The following is an 11,419-nucleotide window of genomic DNA, read 5'->3' as shown; positions in this document are numbered from 1 at the left end:
AAACAGAGGCTATTTATTAGGGCCCTCCGGGGGGCGCCCCCTAGTGGAGAACCTACGCACAAACTACAATTACGACTTTGAGCCCTTCATCCATTAACGTTGAGCGCCCAATCTATGCCGGGCACTGCGCTAGGGGTTGCTACGTAAGTGAGCATGAGTATTGCACTCTATCAGGGAAGATCTGATTGTAAGAAGCGAATCTCTGTTCCACTATGGCAACACGCCTAATACACTGCCTGGTAGACAGTGTAATAATGTCTACCAGTGTAACATATATCTAGGGCTCGAATAATTCCGTGAGATGGCCCCGGATGCCAGCCCTCTGAACTGGGGAAGTCTGGTTGGCCCTGCCGGTACGCTGTAGGGAGAAGGATAGTTGTCAGCATTAGGTAGAGGGCGCTGTGGAACTCCCGTCGGGCTGCGACCTGGCGGAGCCAGGGCCGGGTGGGCAGGGCCTGGGCGCGCGCTTTCCTACCCGCAGCTTACATGGCGGCGGCCGGCGGTGGTCCCGGACTCGGGGCGACCTCGGGTCTGGAGGCTGCAACCCTGCAGAAACTCGCTCTGCGGCGGAAGAAGGTACTGAGCGCCGAGGAGATGGAGTTGTACGAGCTGGCGCAGGCGGCGGGTGCCGCCATCGACCCCGACGTTTTCAAGTAAGCGGGCGCGGGTGGGGGCTTCTTGCTCTTCCGACCCGCAGACATCCCGGCTCCAGGCTTCCCCCCGGCCCGGACCCACTGGTGTAGAAGAGCTCCCAGCCCGTGTCGGGGTCTCCAGAGCAGGCCTGTGCTGTGGCGGGAAGGAATCACTGAGCATCCCATTTATTCTCGCTAGGATTCTGGTGGACCTGCTGAATCTGAACGTGGCCCCTCTCGCCGTCTTCCAGATGCTCAAGTCCATGTGTGCCGGGCAGAGGCTGGCGAGCGATCCCCAGGACCCTTTGGCTGTGTCTCTGCCCACATCGAGCGTGTCGGAGACCCGAGGTCAGAGCTGGACCCCATTCTCCCAGCCCCGGTGGCAGGGGTGCCAAGGCACAGTCCTGAATGGCCATGTCTGCCAGTCTCTTTTAGTACCTGTAGGTCAATTCACAGATTCAAGGCCCAGGCTTGATTGCCACCCTCACGAGTGCACTTCCAGATCAGGTGATTGCAGAGTGGGAGCCCTAGGGTGTCCCAAACAGGCTGGGATTCACCTGCTCCATCTTCTTGCGTCTTCACTCATGTCTTCATTCCACAAGCATGGGAATAGAGATGGCTTTGCAAACCGTCCTGGCATTAAAACCTCCAGGGAAGTGCTCAGAGACCAGGGCTGACTTCCCCTTGCCTGTACCTCACCCTGGCCTGAGTTCTGCCCAGGGACCTGGACAGCCCAGCTTCCCTCCAAGGATTACTGATCAGGAGTCACCTAACTGACCTAGAACACAGAGTAGAGACCTAAGGGCAGAGCACCTCTGTACTCAAGTTTCAAGGGCCTCCTCATTTTCTTGGTCATGACTGAGAATGAGCAGATGCTGATGATTAAGAGTATGTCACCATGGAGCCACTGGTCCCTGATCATCTTCCCCATGTGTTGCTTCTGTCCTGCAGTGGCTGCTGGGAACCCTTTGAAATGCAGCAGGATCTTCCAGGCAAATGAAAGGAGATCCAGAGCTGGCTTCCTGTCTAGAAGCACTTGAGACAGCCACACAGGCAGGTCCCTGTGGGAAGTAGTGCTAGGGCCCTGGGGACCCATATGCCTGAGTTGGGAGAGGCTCCAAGCACTGGCATCCAGGTCACCTCACTGACCTACCCTCTGTCTGCTCTCTTTGTGTCTTTCTCTGACTTCCAGAGGCCTCCTTTCTCTCTGCCAGGAACAGTAGCCCCCCTGCAAGGCCCTCATTTTCCTCTGCCCTGCGGCCTACGGCCTCTCCGGTTCTGCTCTACGGCCCAGCTGCCACGCACTCGCCTCTCTCTCCAGGGCCCCCTGCTTCCCTCCGGTTCTCTTGCTGCTTGTTCTCTCCTTTTGCAGGTCGTGTTTATTGGCTTATCTCTGGGGGTTGATGTCCTCTCTTGTTTCCTTGGAAATTGCCAGTGGCACCCATGAGGCTGGAGCAACTTTGAACTGCAAGGGCAGAACTGTTTGGGCTATCCCTGCCTTGCAGCCTAGAGCCAGGCCACTCTTTCTAGCTGTTTACTAAAGACAGTATTTCTAGAACATGTAGTTAGGCTGGTTTCAGGGGATGGAGCCAACACCTCTATGCCCCAGAGACTAACTCTGGTGGGTAAGACTTGTACTGTAAAGGTCTCCACTCCAGGGGAGAACAGCAGCCTGAGAGGCAGGGATGAGGCAACATGGCATTCTTTTGGGAGCACAACCTCACATATGAGAAGCATCTCAGCCTCTTAGGTGCTGCTGTCCCTTACCTGGATAAGAGGTCTGGAAGATAGGAATAGATACTATGGCTTCCCCCAGCCTCCTTGGCAGTACCATAAGAGTGATGTAAGCTTGTCCTGTAAGTCATACTTGCCATCTGAGTCACCGTTCCTCATCCTGGGCAGGGGTATCTTCTGGGTATTTCCAGATGCCCAGAGCAGGGTGTATGAGGCCTCAGGAATGCTCTGGTCGCAACCTCCTACACGCTCTCCCTGTGTTCTCCAAGCTCCAGATACTGCCCAGGGAGGGTGGGGAAGGGCCAAGGAGCTGGGAGGGAGAGACTAGGAACAGGATCTCTTTCACTTGAGGGAAAATTGCTGCTCACTCAATCAGTTACCCCAGGTATTGGGCCCAGCTCTTGGCAATGAAGGTCCAGAAGGGACATGAGATGGACTTGCTTGGGTCCAGTGAAAGAAATGGTTAAACTGTCAGTGATGGAGATGGAAAGGGGTATGGTCCGTTCAGTCATATACCTTCAGCACCATCATAGCAGTAGGGGTTAAGCAGGTTGGGGCAGGCGGGGCCAGTTGGGCAGCCCTGCCAGATGGTGTGGTGTGGATGGGGTTGAGTGAAGTGAGGCAGAGATATGGGATGGTGGTTATGTTGTGTGTTGTGTCCTGGCCACTGGAAGTAGCATGGCCTGACCTGGGGCAGAAAGAAAAGGGAGAAAAAGCATAGAAAGTCAAAAGGTATGTGGGCACAGGGAGCAGAGGCACAGATAGGGCTGGGAAGATCAGGGGCACTGTGTGAATGAATGAGGGCTCAGCTGGGTGCAGTGGTGCACACCTGTAATCCCAGAGATTCAGGAGGCCTAAGCCAGGTTTACAAGTTTGAGGCCAACCTCAGCAATTTAGTGAGACCCTGTTTCAAAATAAAAAGAACTGGGGATGTAGCCCAGTGGTGAAGCTCTCCTGGGTTTAATACCCACTAACCCACAAAAAAATAGAAGAAGAATGGAGGTTCCCAAGGAGGTGGGGAGAAGCCCCAGCACAAAGACAGGTGTGGCCTGAAGTACTGGACCCTATGGGGTTGTTGACTTTCAAAGATTCAGTTCTAGAAGCATAGTCTAGGCTCCAGTCCTGGGAGGACATGGACAAGGCCCTGGGAAGGTGCCCAGTGGGGACAGAGGAGAGCCTGGGGTGACCAATTGATGGGGATGATGTACAGAGGAGTGAGGCAGAGTAAGGCTATGCCAGGAGTACGCTGCAGCCAAAGCACTACCAGATGAGGTACAGAGATCTCTGAGGCCTATATGTCATAGCATCCCTCCACACAGACATTCTAGCCACCTCATAAATGACAAAAATCTGTAGTGGAATAAATAAGAATGTTCAAAGTGATGAATTTGGAATGACAGTGAAAGTTTGGGACTATTGGGGTTAACTTGCCTTAGGTTTCCCACAGAACTCAGAGTGTGGAGTTGCTCCAGGCCATGGGCCAGAGCCCCACTCAAGTGTGTGAGTCTATAAGTCACAGCAAGTACAATGGCATCATCTGGATTCCTAGCCATCCAGGAAACCTGCAGGGACTCATTTCATGCCCAGCAGAGAAGGGGGAAACATAAGACCTAAAAGCACAGATGGGAAATGCTGGTTATAGTGAGGGCCTGCAGTCATTGAGGGGAAATTAAATTCAGTTCAGTGTTTTCTAGTTATGTTTAGTGAAACTATACATTTTGAAAATATGTCCCTCCAGAACATGTAGAGTGAGGTTTGGTGTGTGGAAGATGAGTCATATGATCTGTGCTGTCCAGTAAGGGAGCCATGAGCCATATATGGCTGGTGCAGTCAAGGCACACTGGATGTCAAAGAACTGGTACAAAATGAATGCAACAGTTCATGAATATATATTGATTACATGTTGAAATAATAATACTGTTGTCCCTTGGTATATGTTGGGTTTGGTTCTAGCACACCCCTGTAAGTACCAAAATCTTGAGACCCTTATATAAAATGGCAGAGTATTTGCATACAACCTATGCCGTCCTCCCTTATCTTTTTTAAATATATATAAATATTATAACATGTCTTTAAAATGATTGTGTGTGTGTGTTGGATGGTGCTGGGGATTGAACACTGGGTCTCATACATACTAAGCGAGCATTGTATTACTAAACTATACCCTGAACCTATTTATTTTTGGGGGGCCTTGCCTTGCTATGTTACCCAGGGTGGCTCTGAACTCCTGAGCTCAAGTGTTCCTCCTGTGTTAGTCCCTGGAGTATCTGGGACTACAGGTGTATGCCACCACCATATCCAGCTCTCTTGTTTACTTAAATTCATCTGGAGAATACTTAATCCAATGTAAATACTATGTAAGTAGTTGCTATATTGTTCAAGGATGCAATTTTTTTTCCAATTTTATTTTTATTTTGTAGTGATAGGGATTGAACCCAGGAGCCATACCACTGAGTTGCATCCTCACCACCGCCCCCCCCCCCCGGCTTTTTTTCTTTTTGGCAGTGCTGGATATTGAACCCAGGACCTTATATATGCTAGACAAGTGTTCTACCACTGAGCAACACCCTTAGCCCCTTAGTCCCATTTAAATCTTTAAATTTTTTGAGACAGAGTTCAGTGAAGTTGTCCATGCTTGCCTCAAACTATGATCCTCTTGACTCAGTCTCCTGACTAGCTGGGATTATAGGTGTGTACCTCTGCACTGCCTATTTTAAGTATTTTCAATCCAGAAATGGTTGTATCAATGAATGTGGAATCCACAGATAGATGGCTGACTATATATTGCATATTTGGGATTAATTAAAATACATGATTTTGTTGGTTATGGTGGCACACACCTGTAATCCCAGTGACTTAGGAAGCAAAGGAAGGAAGATCTCAAGTTCTAGGCCAGCTCCCCTGTCTCAATAAAAAAAGGAGGGGAATGTAGCTCAGTGATACAGCATCCCTGGGTTCAGTCTCCAGTACTGCAAATAATTGACTGACTGAATGTAATTTCCCATTTCCTCTATCTTTTTAATGTGGCTACTAGGAAATTTTAAATTATATATGTGGCTCAAATCTTATTACTGTTGGACAGCACTGCTTCAACACTTCCATGGTAACACTTTTTCCAGCAACACCAAGGAAAGGTGTTGTGGGGGCTGGTTGGGTGTGGGTGTGGGTGTGTGTGTTCGTGCATGTATGCACAAGCCCAGACACATCACATGAAAGAACACCTTCACAAGTGTAGACTGAATTAAGACTACATGTGGGTGCATCTGTCCTGTATGTAGTTGTCATGGGTCTGTATGTATTCTGGAAGCATCAATTAAGCTATTATATATGTGGCCAGAGAGCACATGTGTTTATAACTGGTGACAGCTCAGACCTGGGACTTTCTTGCCTTAAGGAAAGTTGTGCACTTTGCTGGGGAACCAAATTGGCCCCCACCAGGACGGTCTGTGTGCTCAATAAGGTTTTGGGGTGGCCTGCTATGTTGCCACTAACCAGTGTGGTACTGACTTATTGATGCCACTTGCCCTTGCCACAGCATGCTCCTAAAGCACAGCCTGTAGAGTTTTCTTACCCTCTCTGTAGTTCTTACCTCCCTTTGTCCCCTCCTTGTTACCTTCTAATGCCTGCTGACCCATGTCACACAAGGTGACATTCTCACTCAGAAAGAAGAAAAGCCACCCTAGACCTACAGAGAAAAGCAGGACACAATAGGTTTCCTAGGCACACTAGGTTTTATGTTTATTTATTATTTATTTATTCATGAGATGGAGTCTCAGTGTGTTGCCAAGATGATCTCAAACTTGTGGGCTCAAGTGGTACTTCTGCCTTAGCCTCCCAAGTAGCTGGACAGTTGCACACTATCATCCTTCACTACATCAAGGATCTGTACAAATCCTCATTCCCTACCTACTTTGCCTGGTCAGCCAGCCAAGTTTATAGGGGTTGGCAAGTTGGGACTCACAAAGGCTATTTAAAAGATAAATGGCAGAGTGGATTCCACTCCAACCTGGTTCACTTCCTGGCTTCTGAATTCACCAAATCATGACAGGGTGACTGACAGACTGATACATTTTGGGGTTTGCTTCTATAGGGGATCACAAAATTCAGATTGATCACCAGCTGGTTTTAGGGGTAGGAGTGGCACTGAATTTTGAACTAGGCAGGACATTTTAAACATTCAGTGGTGCTTGTTTGTCTTTGGTTCATTAAAAGGACCTTTCAGTGACCAGACCTGGGAGCATAATTTGCTACCATCCTCTCATTCCATCTAACCCTTAATAACCCCAGTGAACTTGACAAAACTAGTCCAGCACTGCAGGGGCTTCTCCATCATGTCACTGTAGACCACTCTTTGGCCTACAACCCTTGGCCTCCTTGTCCATGCATAAAATTAGGAGGCCTGGATCAGTGTCCCTACTAACAGTGAAAGTATGTGATTCCTGAAGGGTTCCAAGAATCATGGCTGGATAAATGGGTTGACTTTCATATATATATGAATATATATTAAAAACATAAGTGTATTATATATGACATAGTACATATTTTGTATAAATACATATAATCATATGTATACTATATATAAATTTTGTGTGTGTGTGGTGCTGAGGACCATACCTAGGGCTTTGTACATGGTAGGCAAGCACTCTACCACTGAGCTATATCCCCAGCCTTAGATTGTTTTCTTAATGTTTTCTATGATTTAGATTTATACTGATTTACTGTTTCATATTACATAGGGCTCACTGACCCTGTCAGATTTAAAGAAGGGCATGATTTGCCCTTTTCTACTTCCCTGTCATCCATCATTTTCCAGAGGGACCTGGTCATTGTCCTGATAAGGAGGAAACTCAGAAGTGTAACAAACTGAAAAGCTGGCTTCAGAGTCAGGCCCATGTCTGAGACCTGCCCTGCCACTTGCTGGGAGTGTACTTGATTGCCCCACCCTAAGCTGTATTTCTGCTTCTGCCAGGAAATGATCCCTCAACAGCCAGCATGTGGACACCGGAGCACCCAGGATTAGGCCAACTGATACAGAAAATCTCATATGCCTGGCTTGGCCTGCAGGAGGAACTGTGGCCTCTGAGGACCACTTGCTTATTGTAGGAGACGCTGCAGGGTGATAAGGCCCATCCACCCATTGGAGACAGGATCTGTGCTCACTGATCAGTCAAGGAAGGCAAGAATGATGACCATTGTTACCAAAGGAAATTTGGGGTGACTATTCTCAGCTTTGTATCACTTTCATGAGCTGACAGTAGGCTGAGTAGGCCCAACTTCATCCTACCAGATGCTCCAATCCATTTTCCTCAACTCTGGGTACCCTGTTACTACATTTTTATTAAATCAACTGTATATAATCACTTGAGCGTGAAGTCCAGGGAGGTGCGGCAGGGGAAAAAAATCAAAGGAAGCCAAGGACCAGCATTTCAAGTGTGGCACCACAGTTATCTTCCCCACCTGACCAGGCAGCAAAAATCCTCTGGTTCTCTGAGGAAGAAATTTTCTGGAAATTCTTATGAGGGCCATCCTATCTTGCAAGAATCTAGGGAGGTTCTCATCACAATTGAAGAATTCAAATGACATTCCTGGGTGACTACCCTCCTCCCACCAGGTCTTTCAGGAATACAAGAGTCTTTCATCAACCAGAGAGTGAATATAAAGCAAAAGCAATATTCAGAGAATTCTGAAAACTTTTCAGTATTGATTAAAAACATCAAGCCACAGATCCCCCTTCATCATGAATTTGATTACTGCTGAATTTAATTTGTTAGATTTTAAAGGAATTTTTCATATGTAACAATGAAGGATATATGAAAAGAAAAAGAATCTGGGGAGAATTTCATGGTCAGGATTCCAGAGCATATAAAGTGAGTTGGAGGAGCTAGGGTCTTCAGTGTCTCAGAACTTGCTTGAGGTGACAAATGGCCAAATGGAAATGACCTCATGGATCCTAAGACACCTTGTAGCATTTTGCTCCAAAAACAACAATTTCCTATTGCAGGCTATCTTGCTAAACTTGGTGAATAGGCCAGGGAAGAACCTAGATCAAAGGACTGAGCCCAAAACTGAAATTGCCCCCAAAAGTAGCTGTAGGGGAATTCCTATAGCCACCCTGGGATGAGGCCAGTTGGAATGTCAAAGACACCCTAAACTTCAGGGTGATCAGTCCAAAGTATTAGGGAAATTTATAGACGAGCTGTAGCATGTTCTGGAGAAATACAGTGACAAGAGAGGTTACCTAAGCATGTTCTCACCGTAGGGGGGTCAGTGTATACAGTCTATATTAGATTCAAGGAAACTGGCTGAAGGTGATGGCTTGTTTTTATGAGTTTAGTAACACATTTCATCTTTTACTATTCCAAGCAACAACCTAAACAAAGTTGGTCAATATCTGGGAATCTTCAAAGATTAGGTTCAGTACTTAAGGGGAAAACAAGCCTCTGGCCACAAAGCACAGGTCTCAAAAGTAGCCAGGGTGTCCTGTTTCTAATCAGTGCAAGGAAAAAATCTGGAAGTGAGATGGGGGACCCTGTACCATGGCTCAAGCAGGGGACACATGCCCTGGTCAGAAACTGCAGAGCAAACCCTACTAGGCCAGGGAAGAGACAGACTCTCCATATGTGAGGGACTGTGACCCCATGAACAAGCCTGCTCCGTCATATCTTGTCCTCACAGGATCCTCTCAGTCTTGCTGATACTGTCAACACCTTGAGCCCAGGAGAAGCCATCCCTTTAAAATAAAACTGGTCCAAGTGTAGCTGCAGATCTTTCAGGCTATCTTTGCAAATTAGGGCTGGGGTTGTGTCTCAGTGGTATAGTATCTACCTAGCATGTGTGAGGCCCTGGGTTCTATTCTGAGCACCACACATAAATAAGTGAATAAAATAAAGGTCTAGGGGCTGGAGTTGTGGTTCAGCAGTAGAGCACTTGCCTAGGATGTGTGAGGCACTGTGTTCGATTCTCAGTACCACATATAAATAAATGAATAAAATAAAGGTCTATCAATATCTAAAAAATATTTTTAAAAAGTTTTAAAATATTTAAAAATATTTTAAAAATAAAGGTCCATTGACAACTAAACATTTTTTTTAAAAAGGATAAGCGTGGCTTGGGGTTGTGGCTCAGTGGTAGAGGGCTTGCCTAGTATGCATGAGGCACTGGGTTCAACTCTCAGCACCACACATAAATAAATTAATTAAAAAAGGTCCATCAACAACAAAAAAATATTTTCTAAAAAGATATGCAAATTAAAAGTTAAGGACTGTGTGAACCAGTGGGATTCATCATATGTAACTAGCAGTTGCACAATTTCAAGCTTTCAGATCTCAACAGGATCCCAATTTATGGAACCTGAGAACAAGAGGCTTGACCAGCATTTAAAGAATACTATAGAGGTAGGGAAAAACAATGTGAGAAACAATGTTCGAAATCAGAAATCTGCCTTCAATTCTTGGTGACTACTGTGCCTTCCTGTCAGAATATGATCAAGGCAGTTACATATGGTACAATGTGAATGAATGTACAATGGGAAGGAGGTGGCAGCAAGTTCCACCAGTTATCTGCTGAGGGTAAATCATGTACACTGTCCAGGACAGACCAGGTAGGGCTATCCTTTCCCTGAACGCACCTGTACTATACATCATTTCAAAACATTTCTGCTTTGCCCCTTGGATAACACCTAGAAGGCCCCCTGCACATTGTCAAGGGCTTCTCTGGGATGTGCTAATTTACAGAGTTCTGAGCCACAGGACTCCAGGCTGATGTTGGGCACCCAGATGGAATACATTTGACAGTAACATATAAACATTAATGCTACTCAAGAAACACAAATATAATTACTGTGACAATGGAGGTTACCCTGGTTCCTAAAGTTGTGTTGTCTTCTCAGGGAGAAACAAAGGTGGTCCTACTCTCAGTGGAGCACCTACACTGGCAGAACGTGGAAGCCGGGAAGGATCCAGCCAGAGGATGCCCCGCCAGCCCAGTGCCACCCGGCTGCCCAAGGGGGGTGGGCCTGGGAAGAGCACCTCTAGGAGCAGCACATAGGAAAAGAACAGACTGCCTTGCCAGCCTGCTAGACACCATTGTTCTCCCAGCAAAGGTTGTGTGCCATCTCCTGCTAAGCCTTTCTAAAAAGCTGAGAATCAAAATCAAACGTTCTCTATTACTTTTTGGACATATTAAAGCACAAAGATTTAGGATGAGGTGTGTGCTGGTCCTAGTTATTCTACAGCCTAACTAACCAAGTAACTTAAACCAGTGACTTTCCTTTCTTGAACCTGGCTTTTAAGTCCAAGAGAAGATATGTGTATTGCCAGGTCTTTTATAAACAGGTCAGCATGCTTCCCTGGAAGTGAAAGAAGTGGTATTCCCTACTAGAACTGTTCACAGTACTAGGGAAGAAGAGGTGTCAGTGTATGAACATAGAAGAGAACTGTCTCCAATTGAACACACAACACTGAGGTCTTGGTGGATGTGATGTGACTTTTAGTCATGCATGCTACCGAGAATTCAGAAATATCCCTTTCCCCTCAAATCACCTGATCTTTCTCATTTGACATTCCCTACCCACAGACCTCAGATTTAAATCCTCCATTTCTAAGCTCTTATTTTTTATTCTGTTTCATCAATGATGAAGGCCCCCAGATTAAAAAAAATTAAATGGGAAAAATCTAACTCAGTTTTCTTAGGAGTTAATAAATTCTATGCTTTCAAACTATTTTTTGGTTTTTTTTTGTTTGTTTGTTTTTTTGGTTTCAAGGATTGATCTCAGGGGCACTTAACCACTAATCCACATCCCCTGTTCTTTTACTTTTTATTTTGAGACAGGGTCTCACTAAGTTGCTTAGGGCCCTGCTGAGTTGCTGAGTTGAATATGTGAATCCTGCCTTAGCCTCCCAAACTGCTGGGATTACAGGCATGCACCACCACACCCAGTTGAAACTTTGGATTTGAAATAATATTTCTACCAGGTCAAATCACTTCAGCAATACAATCCCTAAGTCCCACTTCAGTAGAGCAGACTATGGAGCCTGGGCTGTCCTTTGTGGCTC

General features: G+C 46.4%; 1 protein-coding gene across 2 annotated transcripts; it reads left to right on the top strand.

Annotated features, from left to right (window-relative positions):
- The first annotated feature begins 7 nt into the window (after positions 1-7).
- On the top strand, positions 8-11,085 carry LOC124990576 (mitotic-spindle organizing protein 2B-like). 2 transcript variants are annotated; one of them, XM_047560714.1, is made up of 4 exons: positions 8-653; positions 832-980; positions 1,825-2,004; positions 10,255-11,085. In XM_047560714.1, exons 1-4 carry the CDS (start codon positions 487-489, stop codon positions 10,410-10,412), a joined length of 654 nt encoding a protein of 217 aa, XP_047416670.1. In that variant the 5' UTR covers positions 8-486; the 3' UTR covers positions 10,413-11,085. The 2 variants fall into 2 exon arrangements, with proteins under 2 accessions (XP_047416670.1, XP_047416671.1); XM_047560715.1 differs by lacking the exon at positions 1,825-2,004 and having other exon boundaries at positions 85-653.
- The last annotated feature ends 334 nt before the right edge of the window (positions 11,086-11,419 follow it).

This window comes from Sciurus carolinensis, chromosome 8 (assembly GCF_902686445.1).
Source record: "Sciurus carolinensis chromosome 8, mSciCar1.2, whole genome shotgun sequence".
Classification (NCBI taxonomy): Eukaryota; Metazoa; Chordata; class Mammalia; order Rodentia; family Sciuridae; genus Sciurus; species Sciurus carolinensis.
Note: the sequence above shows the minus strand (reverse complement) of the source record. Positions and strands in the feature narration are given on the sequence as shown.